At 40.1% G+C, this 19,105-nt stretch overlaps 1 protein-coding gene across 13 annotated transcripts in view; it reads left to right on the plus strand.

The window, feature by feature from the left end:
• DLG1 (discs large MAGUK scaffold protein 1) overlaps window positions 1-19,105 on the plus strand; it is a 308,802-nt gene that overhangs the window by 252,882 nt on the left and 36,815 nt on the right. For 5 of the 13 annotated variants that reach the window (XM_059687457.1, XM_059687460.1, XM_059687456.1 and 2 more), the window contains 4 exons: window positions 3,403-3,517; window positions 7,121-7,297; window positions 14,279-14,348; window positions 18,918-19,017. In XM_059687457.1, coding sequence (XP_059543440.1) covers window positions 3,403-3,517; window positions 7,121-7,297; window positions 14,279-14,348; window positions 18,918-19,017 — 462 coding nt within the window. The remainder of the gene's footprint in view (window positions 1-3,402; window positions 3,518-7,120; window positions 7,298-14,278; window positions 14,349-18,917; window positions 19,018-19,105) is intronic. The other 8 variants (XM_059687469.1, XM_059687461.1, XM_059687465.1 and 5 more) reach the window with 2 other exon arrangements.

Genomic DNA, 19,105 nt, shown 5'->3' on the forward strand with positions numbered 1-19,105 from the left:
TCACTGAGTTCATTTATTCTTCATCTAAGGTCCTTGAGCATCCTTATGACCAGTGTTTTGAACACTGTATCTAGTAGATTGCTTTCCTCCATTTCATTAAGTTCTTTTGATGGATATTTCTCCTGTTCTTGTATTCTGGACATGTTTCTTTGTCTCCTCATTTTGACTACCTTTTACCTTTGTTTCTATGTATTAGGTGTATACTAGTATGCTACATCTCCCAGTCTTGGCAGGGTGGCATTCTGTTATAGATGTCCTGTGGAGCCCAGTGGCACAGTCTTCCTGATCACTTAGCAGGTGCTTTAGGAGTGTTTGTGTGGGTTGGGTATGCTCTCTGTTGTAGTTGGGCCTTGATTGCTATTGACATGCCAGTGGGTAGAATTGAACCTCGGGCTAACTGACTGTAAGGATTGGCCACGGCCATAGCGTACAAGCTACTGTACAGGGGCTGACTCCATGGAGTAGGATTTGCCCCAGTGGGGTCTGTTGCCTGCCAAGATCTTATTTTAGGTGTGCTACTTGTGGAGCTAACCCGGTGGTGCTCTGTTGTGGTCTGATGCCAGCCAACAAGTATGTTGGTTCTGGGGCCTCTTGGGAGGGACTTTATTGTTGGTCAATGTCAAATGCTACCTGTGACTGGCCCAGCGCTACTTATTAGGAGCTTCAAAATGATCTGCCATTGGTAACTGCCTGTGCTGAGCCCGGATGCTCATGGGAGGGAACACACTGAGAACCAAGGCTGGCTACCACCAGTACCGGGCCTGCGGTAGGTCTGCAAAAGGCCCCAGGCACCCCATGACTTCCCATAAGGCTCAGCTGATGAGAGCCTGCGGTGGTATGCAAGTTGGGTTGTTGCAGGATCTCAGGGAGTCACCAGTGCTAGCCCCAGATCTGGGCCTGAGGCCACTCAGCCTGAGGCCTGAGGCCTGAGGACAAGAAGCAACACAGGGTACACCAAGACCAACCACCACCCACCTGGGGCCTGCAGACCTTTGCAGTAGGTCAAGGTCTCCAATTGTCATCAAGCTGGAACTAGTGGAATTCACCAGGCTAATGCAGATTCAGATTTGGCCATATGGAAGGAGGGCTCAACACAGCTGTCCCTCCAGCATTCACCCTGAAGCCATGCAACAGTTTTTCTTTCTATGAGTCTGGCACCGCACCACCCCCTGAACTGGACAGAATTCCTTAAGAGGTTTTAAGAGAGACTGCAAAGCAAACCCAGGCTTGTTGCTGCTGAAAGAGCCTCCAACCACATCTTGAATTGGCTAGATAGGGTCTCAGGGAGTCCTCAGGGTAGAGTCAGTACAGTTCACCAGGCTAATGCAGATTCAGATTTGGCCATGTCGGGGAGGGCTTAGCCCAGGAAATTCGATGCCCTTAGGCCATGTGGGTTGGGGCTCAGCACAGAGACAATGGCAGCCATTCCTCCAGCCTTGTCCTAAAGCAGTGATGGCGAACCTTTTGAGCTCAGGCGTGTCAGCATTTTGAAAAACCCTAACTTAACTCTGGTGCCATGTCACATATAGAAATTTTTTGATATTTGCAACCATAGTAAAATAAAGATTTATATTTTGGATATTTATTTTATATATTTAAATGCCATTTAACAAAGAAAAATCAACCAAAACAATGAGTTCGCGTGTCACCTCTGACACATGTGTCATAGGTTCACCATCACTGTCCTAAAGCCACACTACTCAGTTTCTCCCTGTACATCTCTGGCACCTCCCTGAGCTTGACCAGAATTTCTCCAAAGTTTTTTAAGAAATACTGCAATGCAATTCTAGGCTGGTTGGTTCTGAGAGAGCCTCGATATGTACAAGTTGGGTTAGGGCAGAGGGTCTCAGGGAGTCATCAGGGTGGAGCTAATGGAGTTCACTAAGCCAGTGTAGATTTAGATTTGGCTGTGTGGTGGGAGGACTCAACACAGGGACAATGGCAGGAGTCCCTCCAGCTCTCGCCCAGAAGCCACACAACTCAGTTTCTCCCTGTTTGTCTTTGGTGGACTTCCTCATTTTCTGTCTTCTTTGGAGCCGAGCCCATGGTGAGTACCTGTGAGCGAGCGTTTGTGCACTGGCCCTTTAAGAAGATGCCTGGGTTCCCAGCACCACTCTGTCTCATTCCAACAGATGGAATTCCCACTGATTATCACAGACAGATGTTATGTGGACTCCCTGACACTGGTGTTCTGGGCTGGGGGACCAAGCATGGGGCCCAGTCCCCTCACTCCTCAGGGGAAACCTCTGTAACTAAGATAACCCTCCAGATTCTCAAGCACCACACATGGATGTGAGAGCCAGCCCACTTCATTTCTCCGCCCCTCCTGCCAATCTCTACATGGCTGCTTCTTTATATTCTTAATTATAGGACTTCTGTTCAACTAGTCTTCAGATGGTTATCCAAGTTGCTTGTTTGGTAATTTAGTTGTAATTTTGAAGTGGTCATGTTGAGGAGGTGAGTGCAGTGCCCACCTACTGTGCCTCTTAATCAGAACCTCCACAAAAATGCTTTGTTATCTTGATTCTATTTATTTCCTCTGAGAAAACCAAGTCATATGAAGCTACATGGAGATGTTCCAACCAGTAGCACCAGATGAAATTCCAGATGACAGCCAATATCAACATATGGCCTTTTTTAGCTGACTATACCAAAATGTGAGCAGAGAAGAAGAAGAAAAAAAAAAACTACAATAACATGGAAAGAAATCTATAAAAGAGATAGGACCCTTTAAGTTAAAAATAAAACTGTTTCTCATTTTTTTCCAGATGGCAGAAATTCTGCAAGTAAAAAAATTAAAAGGTTTCCATCATATTAAAAATACCTTAAATAAAAATGTTTTCTACTTCAGATTGTTTTTTGTGTCTTATTTTGGCATTTTGAAGATTTATAAATTATAAAATGAGTTGAGGTAAATTTAACTTCATTTATCAGTTTTTAAGGCCTATTTTCCCCATATTATTGACCCTACACAAGTTCTATATTTAAGAATATAAGAATAACTGATTTCCTCACAGAGAAAAAGTCAGTAAACAAAGCATGTAGTATAAATTATAGGTTTCTTTTTTTTAAGTATAAAAATTATATGTTCTAATTTTTTTAATTTACAGTTAATAATGTAAGATTCATACTGGTATTTGATGCATGGAAATTCTTTTAATTGATTAAATGTGATATGAACTTTGAAATAACATATGTGAAAATTCAAGTTCAGCCAGTACTAATTTATGGTACATTTAGAAGATTATTAATTTTTGAAATATGCATAATGGGCAAATTGTTACTCTCTTAAGGTTCTAACCACCTTTAACCAATTATAGGTCAGATTACATATTTAATACTTTAAGTGGCTTAGTTTTTAGAATATAAAATTTAAATTTATTTCTCTTTTTCTTTCATCAGAATACAGTCGTTTTGAAGCCAAAATACATGACTTACGGGAGCAAATGATGAATAGTAGCATTAGTTCAGGATCAGGTTCTCTTCGAACAAGCCAAAAGCGATCCCTCTATGTCAGGTAATTTTTTTTTTTAATTCTAATTATGGCAAGTCTTAATTATTTATGCATGTAAATTCTTTCAGGATGTTCACTATTACTGATTTAGTTTTGCTATAGAAAAATAAATTGCAAACCAAGGAACATTTTTTTACGGTTGATTTCCTGATCTTTCAAGAATTGGAATATTGTTATAATTTAATTAGTGATATTTATATAACCCCTTGAATAAAAATAGTAAAGAAAAACAAAATAAACATGGACAAAAAAATTTTAAGGTGGTTATTTTACTGAATCAGTATTGTAGCTTGATGTGTCATATCATCCAACACTAATATTTACTTATATTCTTTTATAATAAAATATTCTCCATTTGAGTAATAATTACCTTGGCAATTTTTATAATAGCAAAGAGAGCATATATAAATAATAGCTTCAAATGTGAATAATACCAGCAAAAGAGTACAGAATCAGGAAATTTCTACATGCATTTTTTTAAACACTTGGGAGAAAATTATTTTTCTATAACATAAGATTAATGTGGCAGCATAAGTCTAATAATATTATATTGATACCATTAGTACATAAATTGTTCTTTTGCATTTCTTTGGCTAATACAACAAATACAGATATCCTGTTTATTTGTATTTTGTATCCTTTTTTAGTATAGCCTTTACTTAGTACTTTATTATACTACCTAAGCCAGCAGTCGGACATCCTTAGTGCTGCCGCAGAGGCAGGAAAGGCTCCTGCCACCATCGCTGCGCTCGCCAGCCATGAGCCTGGCTTCTAGCTAAGCAGTGCTCCCCCTGTGGTAGCACACTGACCACCAGGGGGCAGCTCCTGCATTGTGTGTCTTCCCCCTGGTGGTCAGTGTGCATCATAGCGACCAGTAGTTCTACCATTCGGTCAATTTTCATATTAGCCTTTTATTATATAGGAATTGTTTTAACTTTAGATAATTACTACAAGTAGTCTGTATTATTCTTTATAATTATTCTCTCATTTCTTTTGGTTATATTGGGGAGCCTATTGCTAATATGTTTTATTCTTCTGATGAGAAATGAGATATATAACATAAAATATACATGTATCCTGTATATGTTTGGGTATGTATAAATATATCAATACAAACAAGCAGGTACCCTATACTTGTTTATATATGATATGACTTACTGTCTCAAAGAATTTTATTCTATGATACATAATAAAAGGAAGCTTTTTTCACTTTCTTCTCATGTTCTATTCCTACCCCTTTCATTCCTTCTACCCTGCCAATGATCTGGAATTCCTAAATGTATCAAATTGTTCTCTCTTTCCACTAATTCTAGCAGTACTTATTAAACTTTTCTGATCCAAAATTGTTAAAAGTATTTTATATGTAGATACCCACAAAAAATGTAAAAATATAGATTTGTGTTTATATTCTTCTTTCTTTTTCTTGCTTATCTATATTTTCTAAGTTTAATGTAATTAACAGGTGTTACCTTTAATATCTGATTTAATAAAAACATAAAATTCAAAACATTAGGTTATATTTGTTTTAAGTACATTAATGAGTCATCTTCACTATTTATTAATTTTTACTTTTAGAGAATACTTTATTTTTATTAATTATGTCAGATTTATATTGAAAAATAACTGCAACTGCCCTAACTGGTTTGGCTCAGTGGATAGAACGTCGGCCTGTGGACTGAAAGGTCCCAGGTTCAATTCTAGTCAAGGGCATGTACCTTGGTTGTGGGCACATCCCCAGTAGGAAGTGTGCAGGAGGCAGCTGGTTGATGTTTCTCTCTCATTGATGTTTCTAACACTCTATCCCTCTCCCTTCCTCTCTGTAAAAAATCAATAAAATATATTTTTTTAAAAAAAAAGAAAAAGAAAAATAACTGCAACCTCCCAGCAATCCCTAGAATTTCATTCCCTAAAACAGTCATTCTCTGTTTTCCTAACAAACTCCCTTGCCTTTACCTCCAAATCTATATATATAAAAAGCCAGCAACCAGAACATAATGACCAGAACCACCGGTCCCTATGACGCCCATTGCGGCCAGAGAACCTGGCCTGATCAGGGGTGGGGCTGTCTGTCCAACCCCCTCGCAGCCCTTCCCCCCAGCCAGCCCCTCCCCCGATTGGCCCATCCAACCCTGATTGGCCTGCAGCCCCTCACCCCAGCCGGCCCCGCCTCTAATCGCCCCCCTACCCAAATAGGGGGTGGGGCCATCTGGCCAACCTCCTGCGGCCCCTCCCCCATCCAGCTCCACCCCCAATCGGCCCCCCCACTCCGATCAGGGGTAAGGCTGGTGGCTACCGCCCACAGCCCCTTCCGCAGCTGGCCCTGCCCCTGATCGGCCCCCCTGCATACCAGTTGGGGCGGAGCCAGCTGGCCAACCTTCCACGGCCCCTCCCCTAGCCGCTGACCCCAAATCAGCCCCTCCACCCTATTTGGGGGTGGGGCCAGCCTGACTCCCAGTCAGCCCCTCCACCCCTATCGGGGGCGGTGCTCACTGGCCAATCACCCATGGCCCCTCCCCCCCTGCCAGCCTGTAATTGCTGGGATCCTTTTCTAAGAAGTTCATTATTTTAACCTTTTGCGGTCAGTTTTATTTTTGGAATTCAAACAGTCTGGTCTAAATTAATTGATGGGATTGAATGTTGAACTTTTTAATGTTCTTATTTTAAAGTTTAAACCAAGAATTCACTGGTTATATTATTAAGTATGTTCAATCAAAGAGTTTATTCTTTAAAACATTTCATAGTGTGGTATCTTTTGAAACATTTCCCCACATGCAACCCAGCACCTTACTGACAATGCATATAATCGCAGCCGTTTGCGGTGTCGACCTCAGCTCCACGTTGGACCTGCTCCTAGCGCCTGGTCTGTCGAGTCAGCCTGGACGTTGGACTGAAAATGGTTAAATATTGTACATTAATTAATCAAGTCATAGGACACAATATTTTCTTTTTATGAAACTAAAAATACTATTAACATTTCCAGTTACTATATTAAATTAATACATTATTTTTCCAAAATAATTTGGTAGCTATTAACCATCTGTAGTTATTTTTCAAAATTGTTACTGATTCTGAAAACCCTGTTAACTCTAGTTTTATGAACAAATGAAAGGAATAATTAACTGGCAAAATAATTAATCTGTTGATATAGTCTTACAGTTCACAATAAATGAGTCAAATCTATCAGAGAATTTGTTTTCCCAAGTATGTCCAGTCAAAATAAAGAGAAGAAAAGAGTATCTCTTAATATTTACTTTTGTTTATTGATTGTAAAAAACTCTCTAGATTTGTCTTCAATTTAGAATTAAATATAGATTGCCATTGGATTGTACTAAAGGTATTTTTTAAATTTCTTATACAACACTGAAAGAAATAAGAGAGTTATACCCAATAACAAACTATTGCCATAACAAGTTAATTTTGCTTTTTTTTCCCTTTTTTGCCTCATCTTATATATATAGTACAAAATTGAGGTTGGCATTATTTTGCCTGCAATGATATATTGTTTAATTATTACACAAATTATAAACATTTTCAGAATCCTATGTTTATTTACTGTTAATAACATCATTATAACAAGTAATTGTGAACTTTTTCTTCTTACCCTAGAGCCCTTTTTGATTATGACAAAACTAAAGACAGTGGCCTTCCCAGTCAAGGATTGAACTTCAAATTTGGAGATATCCTCCATGTTATTAATGCTTCTGATGATGAATGGTGGCAAGCCAGACAGGTGACACCAGATGGTGAGAGTGATGAAGTTGGAGTGATTCCCAGTAAACGCAGGTAAATATAAGTCCATTACAGTCTTATCACTTGCAAGTTGGGCAACATAAACAAATAAATGCTGTTCTTTTAAATTTATTTTTTTAGAGGTGATGATTTTATTCTTGGTTTTCCATATTGTGTTTTACAACCATTTTATTTACCTATATTGTAACCAATAACATAACTAGAGAATATGATGCCCCCAAACAGGAATTTTTCTAAAGCTCCTACTAGTTGCTAAAAAAGAAAGTATTTTTTAAGACACTATGCCATGTATCTATGCCAGTAGAGGGAAAGAGAATTAAAAGCCTCTATAGTTTTCCCATTAAGGTACTGTTAAACCTAAATTTTCAGGGTTTCTGATTGTTTTAGACGTAAAAAAAATGAAATCCTTGTAAATAAATGCAAAATGTTTAGAAATATCTGGTGATATGTTTCACATCTTTTCTTGCTTGCTTAATTTAGAAGTATTCGTGCAATCACGCCTTTCCTCTTTGCATTTAACCATTTATGATAATATTTCTTTAGTGGATACTTACCAGCTAGTGGCAAAAGTGGTTAAGTGCAAATTGTCTTGGAAAGAATGTTTCCACCTTAGACAACCTCCTCTAAGATCTATGAAATGTCTCTCCTTTTGTAGGAAAGGTATTAAATAGCAGTTCATAATTCCCCTAAAGTAGTTACTTATGAGATCCAATTCATCCAAATCTTTGCCTAAAAGTTCTTTTTTAAGTTTTAAGATAGCCAGTAAAAATTAATTATGTGACATTAATGTTTATTATAGACTAGAGGCCCAGTGCATGAATTCATGCACGGGTGGGGTCCAGCTGGTCCAGCCCCAATCAAGGCGGATCGGGGCAGGGCCTGTCAGGAGGAGGAGATGGCAGGAGGTTGGCCGGCCAGCCCACCCTGATTGGGGCCAATCAGGGCCAGGCCAGCTGGGCGGAGGAGCTGCAGGCAATTGGCCGGTGGGCCCCGCCCCCGATTGGGGTTGGGGGGCTGATTGGGAGCGTGGCCGGCCATGGGGGGGGGGGGGGCTGGCAGGCCCCACCCCAAAATGGGGTGGGGGGGATGCCGATCGGGGGCCAGCGGCCTGGGGGTGGAGTCATGGGTGGTTGGCCAGCCAGTGCTGCCCCCTATTGGGGTGGGGGTGGCAATCAGGGACAGGGACAGCTGGGGGGAGGGGCTGCGGACCTATCATGGTGGGGTGGGCCAATCGGGGATGGAGTTGGCCGGGGGAAAGTGGTTGGGGCATTTGGCCAGCCAGCCTCGCCCTTGATCAGTAGTGGTCAGTACTTATTAAAGGAGTAGAGGCCCAGTGCACGAAATTCATACACTGGGGTGGGGGGGTGTCCCTCAGCCAGCCTGTACCCTCTCCAATCTGGGACCCCTCAGGGGATGTCCACCTGCTGGTTTAGGCCCAATCCCTGTGAGATCAGGCCTAAACCGGCAGTCGGACATCCCTCTCACAATCTGGTACTGCTGGCTGCCAACTGCTCACCTGCTTGCCTGCCTGATTGCCCCTAACCACTTCTGCCTGCCAGCCTGATCGACACCAAACTGCTCCCCTGCCAGCCCGATCACCCCCCAACTTCCCTCCCCTGCCAGCCCAATTGCCCCTAACTGCCCTCCTCTGCTGGCCTGATCGCCCCTAATTGCCCTACCCTGCGGCCTTGTCGCCCCCAACTTCCCTCCCCTGAAGGCCTGATCACCCCTAACTGCCCTTCCCTGCCGGCCCAGTCACCCCCAACTGCCCTCCCTTGCAGGCCTGGTTGCCCCTAACTGCCCTCCCCTGCAGGCCTGATCACTCCCAACTGCCCTTTCTTGCAGGTCTGGTCACCCCTAACTGCCCTCCCCTGCAGGCCTGGTCCCCCTTAACTGCCCTCCCCTGCAGGCCGGGTTGCCCCTAACTGCCCTCCCCTGTAGGCCTGGTCAACTCCAACTGCCGTCCCCTGCAGGCCTGGTCCCCCCGAACTGCCCTCCCCAGCCGGCCTGGTCACCCGCAACTGCCCTCCCCTGCTGGCCATCTTGTGGCAGCCACCTTGTGACCCATGGGGGCGGCCATCTTGTGTGAGGGAGTGAAGGTCAATTTGCATATTACCTCTTTATTATATAGGATACTTTTGAGAATAGTAACTGGGAAGAATGAAAAAAAAGCAGGTTTGAGCAGAGGAATAAGTAAAGCTGCAATGCTGGCCAGGGATCAGCCTCAGCAAACCATATAGAGAGCTCTTGGGTCAATGTGGAAAAAAGGAGACCTATGTACCTGATCGGGCCAGTTCGCTCGCCACAGTGGGCATCATAGCGACTAGTCGTTATGGTAGTTACGGCATTATGGTCGCTGGCTCTTTATATATATAGATTAGAGGCCCGGTGCACAAAAATTTGTGCACTCAGGGGGGTCCCTCAGCTCGGCCTCTGCCCTCTTGCAGTCTGGGACCCCTCGAGGGATGTCCACCTGCTGGCTTAGGCCTGCTCCCCGGGGGGATTGGGCCTAAGATGGCAGTCAGACATCCCTCTGGCAGCCCGGGAGCCCTTGGGCGATGTCCACTTACCAGCGGGGAGCAGGACTAAGCTGCAGTTGGACATCCTGGTGCTTCTGAGGAGGCGGAAGAGGCTCCCACCACCACCACTGTGCTGGCAGCCATCAGCCTGGCTTGTGACTGAGCAGAGCTCTCCCTGTGGGAGCGCACTGACCACCAGGGAGCAGCTCCTGCATTGAGCGTCTGCCCCCTGGTGGTCAGTGTGGTCAAAGTGACCAGTTGTTCTGCTTTAGGGTCAGTTTGCATATTACCCTTTTATTATATAGGATAGAGGCCTGGTGCACGGGTGAGGGCCGGCTGGTTTGCCCTGAAAGTGTCCCAGATCAGGGTGGGGGTCCCGCTTGGGTGCCTGGCCAGCCTGGATGATGAGCTGATGGCTGTTTGCAGCTGGTCACACCCCCTTCAAGGTGGGGGTCCCCACTGGGGTGCCTGGCCAGTCTGGGTGAGGGTCTGAGAGCCATTTTCAGGCTGGAGGGCAACTTAAGCCCCCAGCCTCTCCTTTTTTTCTTTTTTTTCATTCTGGGGTTTATTTACCTTCTATAGCTGTCACTGGAGCTGAGAGCCAGCTCCAGCTCTGAGGGCTGAAAGCAGGTTTCTGGGTCTGTTTGGCTTCTATAATTGAAACTCTGTTGCCATCACAGCAGCTCTAAGCTCTGAGGCCAAAGCTGGCTGAAAGCAGGTTTCTAGGTTTGTTTGGCTTCTATAATTGAAACTTTGTTGCCATCACTGCAGCTCTAAGCTCTGAAGCCAAAGCTGGCTGAAAGCAGGTCTCTGGAGCCTGTTTAGCTTCTATAATTGCAACATAGTTGCTTTGAGTGCAGCTCAGAGCCAGGCTGTGGCAGGCAGGGAACCTTGGCTTCCTCCATCACTGGAGCAAGCAAGCCTCCTGTTCACTTCAGCTGCGTGGCTGCTGGACGTCTTGGTTGGCAGTTAATTTGCATATCCTGCTGATTAGCCAGTGGGAAGGGTGTCGGGGTTATGGTCAATTTGCATGTTTCTCTTTTATTAGATAGGACTAGTAGCCCGGTGCACAAAAATTTGTGCTCTCCGGGGTGAGGAGTGGGGCCAGACCCCTCAGCCCGACCTGCACCCTCTGTCATGTTCCAGGACCTCAGCCACTCCTGGCCTAGGCACAGGCCTACAGGCTTGGGCAGCCTGGCTCCCGAGGCCCCAATTTATCAAGAGAACAATGTCAGCATTAGTTACAGCCCTCACAGAACCCAGTACACTGCATCTGTGCATACAACTGCCTCGTTCATGTGCCTGCTTCGCCCTATTGAATTACTAACATCTTGAAGACATAGCTCTGTCTTATCCTGCTTCAACTTCAGTGCCTGGCCTGGTGCCATGGACCTGAGAGGGTTTGCTGAGTGAGTGGAGAATGAGTGAATGAATGAGCGAGTAAGGAATGAGCAAGCAGCTAAGGGGCGGGAACTCATTGCCATGGCAACATGGCAGAAGTTCCGGCCCCACTCCCGGCTCCCTGAAGTCCACCCTGGGAAAGTTCCCGCCCTGCTCCCAGCGTCCTGGTGCCCCTCTCCTGGCTGCATACTGAATTACTAACATCTTGAGGACATAGCTCTGTCTTATCCTGCTTCAACTTCAGTGCCTGGCCCGGTGCCATGGACCTGAGAGGGTTTGCTGAGTGAGTGAATGAGTGAGTGAATGAGTGAATGAATGAGCGAGTGAGTGAATGAGCAAGCAGCTACCAGTGGGGATAGTTCGCACTCTGCTCTGAGCTTCCTGACACAAGCCCCAGGAAGTTCCCACCCTGCTCCCAGCGGCCCCACTCCCCTCTCCCGGCTGCATAGTTCGTGCAGGGCAAAGGCTGCCCGGGTGTGCATTTTGGCAAATCAGTGCATTAGTACCGTTCAGCCAGGGAGTCCCCTGGAGGGCCGTTTGTGGGCGTGGCCGGTGGCAGATCAGTGCATTAGTACCGTTCAGCCAGGGATCCCCGCTGGAGGGCTGTTTGTGGGCGTGGCCAGTGACAGATCGGTGCATTAGCACCTGTCCAGGGATCCCCGCTGGAGGGCCGTTTGTGGGCGTGGCCGGTGGCCGATCGCTGGGGTTCCACCGCCAGCCCTGGGTCTGTTCCCATATGGGCCGCCTGCCACCCGGGTCGCAAATAGTAGGCCCGGCTGGCAGTGGGGCAGGCAGGATGGCACTGTCCCACCCTGCCTGCAGTATGCAAATTAGCCACCATCTTTGTTGGTGGTTAACCGCCATCTTGGCTGGTGATTAATTTGCATATCTCGCTGATTAACCAGTGGGAAGGGTAGTGAAGTTACAGTTAATTACCATGTTTTTCTGTTATTAGATAAGATAGTTCATTCACTTCAGGTCAGGCTTATGATGTAACAAATTGTATTTTTCTTATTAATAAGTTGGGTTTATACTTATTTTGTTGAGTCTCTATAATTGATAAATATGCCAAATCATATACCTATTTTAGATTTCTATGTGTGTGTGTGGTGTGTGTGTGTGTGTGTGTGTTTAGACATTGAAGAGTAGAAATATTATATTACAGAGATACATAGTTATAGTTCCAGGATTTATGACTGTTGTTGGCTATATAGTTAGCAAGATCCAACTATTTAGTTAGATCTTATATTTGGTGGCAACTCCTCTTTTAGCAGTGTAGCCCTGAGCATAATTTTTTACGTGAAATATAATAGTCTCCTTTAAATTCAGAAATGCTTACTCTGTGCCTTATTAGGTCAATAAGAAACCTCACATCTTATATATTAAGGTCAGAGTTCAGAAAAATTGTTTTATCCCTTGGCTCTTCATATCTCATAAGGCTTTACTGAAAGAAGTGAGTAACACAGCTGACTGTTGGAAAGAGATTTTTTTTCATTTTGTATAAAAATTCTATAAGGTTTATTTTTAAAGCCAAAAGCGATATAAGACATATCTTGAGATCTCTACAAATAGCTTTCTTTCAGGAACAGTATTTACAAATAAACAAAATTTAAGTCCTTCAACTATTGAGTGAACAAGATAATGATTAGAAGACAAAGCCATTTTGACTTGTAAATGTTCACTCACTAAATGTTAGTTTGCAGTGCACTCAGTAAGTGTCGAGACAAAAATTATAAATTTATTATTCATGTCACGAATCCTCAGGATTGTTCTGGAATAGTATAAAACATAAGTTTTAAATCTATGACTGCTGCTGTGGCCAGGTGTTCAGTTGATTGGAGCATTGGTAGAAGGCAACCAATCTATCTCTCTCTCCTCCTCCTCCTCCTCTCTCTCTCTAAAAATTAATAAAAACATCCTCGGATGAGCATTTTTTAAAAAATCTGTGACTACTAAGGTTCTTTTACTATCCCACAGTAAAAACTATATTGCGTAATATAGAAAAAATGTAGAAAATGCATTTATTCATAGACTGTTTTGGGTAAGTTTTTCTGTTATATACAAACATAATTGCTATGTTGATATCAAGGATTTATAAAAGGTTAATTTACATGAAATTTTGCAAAATGCATATTGGTATTACAATCTACTTAAAACATTTGTTATATTTTTGTTTGCTTGCTTCTTTTGAATAGGTAACACTTTAACAAAGTACAAAATTCAAAAGATCTAAAAGCTATACCAACTCCCTCTTAACCCCAGGCGGCCATTTCACTTTCATAAGAATAGCTAAGGTTACTAGTTCTTATATATCCTTCCAGAGATACTTCAAAACTGTTTTGTACATTATACTTGGTTAATTTATGTATTTACACAAAAATGTCATTGGAGTTAAACTTAGTTTTTCTATTTCTCACCTTATTTTTAAAATTTTCAGAGCTACAGAGAAATAAGCACAAGAGAAATGCAAGAATAGTACAAGGAACACCCACATATCCTTCACCTACTTTCATCAATTATTGACATTTTGCCCCATTTGCTTTCTCTTTTTCATGCTTAATATTTTTTATTGTTGACCCTATTACAGATGTCCCCTATTTTCCTCCCTTTTGCCCTTCCTCTACTCAGGTCTTCATCACATTATAGTCTGTGTCCATGGGCTATGTAAATATGTTCTTTGGTTAATTTTGTCCAGTCCACCTCATTCCCCTCCTCTTCACATGCTTAATTTTTAGCATATGTGTTCCATGCTAAGCTAATGTTTAAACAAAAAGAAAAAAGGATAAAACCTGGAAAATTGCTAAACTTTGAAGTTTTGTCTTCAGTATAATTAATGGAATTGAGTGCATATATAAGTACACACATATATATATACTGTATTTTTATACTTCACAAATATTTTTTAAATAATAAAATAAGTCTTGTATTTTATTTTTTAGAAATTCTAATTAATTTTGGGATGCAAACCTAGATGGCTTCCTAAGGTTTTAGAATATAAAGATGCCCTGTATTGAGATATCAGTTCTGATGAATTGTAGTTAGAACCTTAGATGTATTTGGTCTACCTAAAAAATAATATTGGCTACTTCGACAGGGTTGAGAAGAAAGAACGAGCCCGATTAAAAACAGTGAAATTCAATTCTAAAACAAGAGGAGACAAAGGGGTGAGTATATGCAATCTCTTATTTCTAGAAATTAATAGTTGAGGGTAATAGAACTTTTTATCATTCTTATTTGAGCTACATTATTAAAGTGTGGATTTTGCCATGAAAATTACTATCAACAACTCTGGCAATGTTGCTTCACAATAGTAGATATTTAATTAAATTAAAGCACCCATTTCACAGACCTTTTCAAATTAAAACTGTGATTTGATTTTTTCTTAACATACTTTTGGTCAAGGTTATTTTTACAAGTGAAATTAATTTAGTCTTCATTCACATGTTCACTTAGAAACTTGTGTTACCAAAATTAATCATGATAGTTAATAAATCTGAAAAATTATTAATAGGCCTCCAAAAAATTATTAATGAAATCATCATGTCTGTTTTTGGGGGGATTTTGAGTAAATTCAAGGAAATTTTCTTGTTCTTCTCTCTATACCTAATATTTATTAGGAAAATCCATGTTTAGATGTTTGAGTCAATATGAATTTTTAGTTTGAAAAAATAAAGAGACAGTCAAGAGGAGGAGTTGGTAGATGGTCAAAAAATATATCAAAATTCTTTTATACATATTTTAGACCAGGGGTCCTCAAACTTTTTAAACAGGGGGCCAGTTCACTGTCCCTCAGACTGTTGGAGGGCCAGACTATAGTTTCAAAAAAAACTATGAACAAATTCCTATGCACACTGCACATATCTTATTTTGAAGTTAGAAAACAAAATGGGAACAAATACAATATTTGTATTTGCATGTGGCCCACAGGCCATAGTTTGAGGACCCCTGTTTTATTTTTGTTTTATTTATTTATTTATTTATTTATTTATTTATTTATTTATTTATTTATTTATTTATTTTAGTTTTATTGCTTAAAGTATTACAAAGGGTATTACATATGTTTCCTTTTTTTCCCCCACCCTTGACAATCCCCTGGCCTCCTCAGCCCCCCAGAGGGACCCCTGTTTTGGACGTGTGTTTTTTTTATTTACTTTAAGTGTTGCTTCAAATGGCTGTCAGTAGATGAAAAAGATCTTACAGGCTTTGTCCTGTACTATGTTTATAATTACTTCAATAGAATATTTTAGCAAAAAGGCTGATGAAAGAGCTGAATTTCAAAATGTGTTGAAAATACTATTTGTAGCAATGTTTTCTGTTTTGTAGGGTTTTTTAATCTAAAGCTAAAGTTTTATACATCTTGTGATCATATTTCAAAGGAATGTAAAATTCAGCAAATAAATTAACCCTATTTTCTGTACATCTCTGATATAACTAAGCACTCAAACCTAAAGCTTTAAAATTTAAAAGAAATAATGATCTTTGACTAAAGAAATTAAATCTGAGTAAGTTGCATAATGTATTCAATTATTTTAGGAATGATAAATTCCATTAAAATTAACTTGTAGTTTTCAGAAAATACAAAATTATATAGTGTGACCTGACGCAATATTTAAAATAGAATTTTTTGGAGGAAAAAAATTTCAAGTAAATACTCAGGATTTGAAATCTATACAGTGTTTTTTGTGCTTATTTTATATATGTTTTTTAAAATAATTTAGTAAAATACACTGTCAATGTATTTAAAAAGAGGTTGCATGTTGTAACTTTTCTTTTATACTGTAAGAAGTTAACTGAATTAACGACATATTTAAATCTTAGTCTTGTTTGTTGACTGTAACCAACTTTATGCAGTCACTGTGTTCTAACACAGCACCAAAAGTATGCATGATACTGAGTGGGGTAAAAATACGCTTGCCATTGATACAGAACTGCATTTCTTTCCGTAACACCATTTCCCATTCTTCTTTTGCTTTCCTTACATGGTTTATGGACTTTTATTTCCACTACAGACTTATAACATTTCAGTTTCTCATTAATATTCTTAACATTCATTGAACTATTTTGAAATACTATATGGAGATAATATATGTATCATGAATGTGTGATATTTTTCAGTTCTAATATTTATTACACTCTGTCTCTCTTGCAATGTAGCACTAATAATAATAGTAAGTAATTAAACAGTATTTTGTATAGGAAATATAGAGAAACTGGAAGTAGTATGGTTTCTCTAGCTTTGTGTTTTCCCTTCACATTTTTCTGTTGTTTGCTTGTGCTATTTTTACTTTAATATATTTTTCACCTGGAGGATGTTAAATGCAATACAATTAATCCATTTCTTAACTAACATGCATTTCTTTCTGTCCCATATTATGATATCTTTATGATATCTCATTCTGGCTAACAGCAAAGATATCAAAAATCAAAACATTTTAAACTTCATGTTTCTTTCGGTTGTTTGCTGTGAAACTGACTCTGACCACTATAGATGCAGTAGGAGGATTAGTTTTATCAGGTATAAAAATGATTACTAAATTCAAAAGCAATGATTGTCATGAACAAAAAGATTGAGTCCTTCCCTGATATTACATTACCATAAATCTTTCTCTATTGAAACTTGTTTTTCTCTCGTTCTCTTTTCTAAAATTTGGATTCAAAGATTTTTATTCAAATAATGCTACTTGGCAGTTTATAAAATAATTATAAGCCCCAGAGTTCTTCAATTATTTTTTATTCAACTTAATTTTCAACTTCCACTTAGAGGTATTAGAGCCTTCAAATTTTAAGATTGAAATCAAGACAATCTGCTTGACTGTGAACTATGAACTTTTAATCCTGAATTATTGATATGAAAAGGTAAAAATGAAAGTTTAACCTTGTTTTTGTAAAGATTCTTATCAAAATGAAGTCTTTGAAGTAATAGAATTTGAGCTAAAAGTCACTTTAATCTATTTCAGAGCCATAATCACCTGGCTTTTTATGCTTTAAAATATGGGCATGCTGAAAACATACTGCCTGGTATCAATACACTTTGAAATAATGATAGCATCTTTTAATGTGAATAAACTCAAGAAAAATCAGAACAAAATTTTCTTAATATTGATCCCACCTCAAAAAGTAGAATAATAATTTCGAGTGTCAATTGTATGTAAGGTCATTTTCTTCAAGACATGTGCCTATGACAGAAATTACAAAATAAACTATTCCTCTTTAATAGGCTCATCTTTCCTTGTGCTGAATGTTTTTTTTAAATCTATGAATGCACAGCCCAGCTGGTGTGACTCAGTGATTGAGCACTGACACATGAACCAGGACAGGAGGTCCTGGTTCGATTCCTGGTCAGGGCACATGCCAGGATTGCTAGCTCAATCCCCAGTAGAGTGCGTACAGGAAGTAACCGATTGATGATTCTCTATCATCATTGATGTTTCTTTCTCTCTCTCTCTCCCTCTCCCTTCCTCTCTGAAATCAATAAAAATAATAATTTTTTTAATTTATGAATGCACAAATGGGACATTCAAGAATGGAAAAAAAAATTTTCAATATCTGTGCAATAAGGAACATCTTCCTTATAGCAATTATGTATAAACTATTCAAATCTCAACTGTCTATTTGGCTCTTACTGGCACCAAACTTTTTATTCTCTATTCAGGACTGATGGTGCTGGTGAGTTGAATCTGGTTCTATATTATTTATATATACTTTTTAAAATAGATATGTATAGTAAAGCTTAAAGACAAAGGAATCAGTTATGATAGCACTCATGTTGGCTAAAACAGTCCTAACTCTTCTTCCTTGGTTAGATAGCATTGATAAGTCTTTTGCTGGACTCTTTGGCCTTGATAGAGCCCTCTTAGTGTTCTTCCTATTTTCTGACTCATGCCAAAAGCATTTGGTTATCTTTTTTCTCCTCAAGGATGGATGGATGGATAGATAGATAGATAGATAGATAGATAGATAGATAGATAGATAGATAGATAGATAGATAGATAGAAAGAACGAACTATTTTTTAAATATTCCACACTGGCAATTTCTCAATTGTTTGGGGTTTTTTTTCCAATAGAGTTCTTTGTTAGTTTGTTGGAGCCACACGGAAGGAAGGAAGGAAGGAAGGAAGGAAGGAAGGAAGGAAGGAAGGAAGGAAGGAAGGAAGGAAGGAAGGAAGGAAGGAAGGAAGGAAGGAAGGAAGGAAGGAAGGAAGGAAGGAAGGAAGGAAGGAAGGAAGGAAGGAAGGGAGGAAGGAAGGAAGGAAGGAAGGAGAGGGGAAATGTGCTTAAGCAAAAGGAAAATGAAGGTTATTACCTAATGCATAAAAAATATTTGAACAGCTAGAGGAATCATTTAAAATAACTTTTACTATAGAATATCTAGCTCCTGGCAATCTATAAAAATATTTATTGATATGAATAGATGTTAGCTTGGTCTGTACCATAGTAGTACCTAACCTGATTTACTCTTTTCAATTTTATCAAGTAGCATATATTCCTTATTTTTAGCTATTACTGAATTACACTCTTTAAATTTTTTAATATTTCCTGTTATAAAACATTAGAATTAGAGGAGTTAATACAAAATTAGAAATTCACTTTATATGTGAATTAAGTAAAATTCATATATAAACTGCACACTGTGGTCACAAGAGTCAGCTTCCACAGAGCTGCTAGGCTGGCTGGGCCTTTGTACACACAGACAGTAGACATCCCTTTGTTTTGCCCCTCCTTCTCTTCTTCAGCAGTCATTCAATGACAAGCGTAAAAAGAACCTCTTTTCCCGAAAATTCCCCTTCTACAAGAACAAGGACCAGAGTGAGCAGGAAACAAGTGATGCTGACCGTAAGTATGTGGATCCAGTGGTCAACTGAAAATAAATGTAGAGGGACCTACTGCCCTGCAGTTGGTTGTTACCATGGAGACAGTTTCA

The sequence above is a fragment of the Myotis daubentonii genome, chromosome 3, assembly GCF_963259705.1.
Source record: "Myotis daubentonii chromosome 3, mMyoDau2.1, whole genome shotgun sequence".
Classification (NCBI taxonomy): Eukaryota; Metazoa; Chordata; class Mammalia; order Chiroptera; family Vespertilionidae; genus Myotis; species Myotis daubentonii.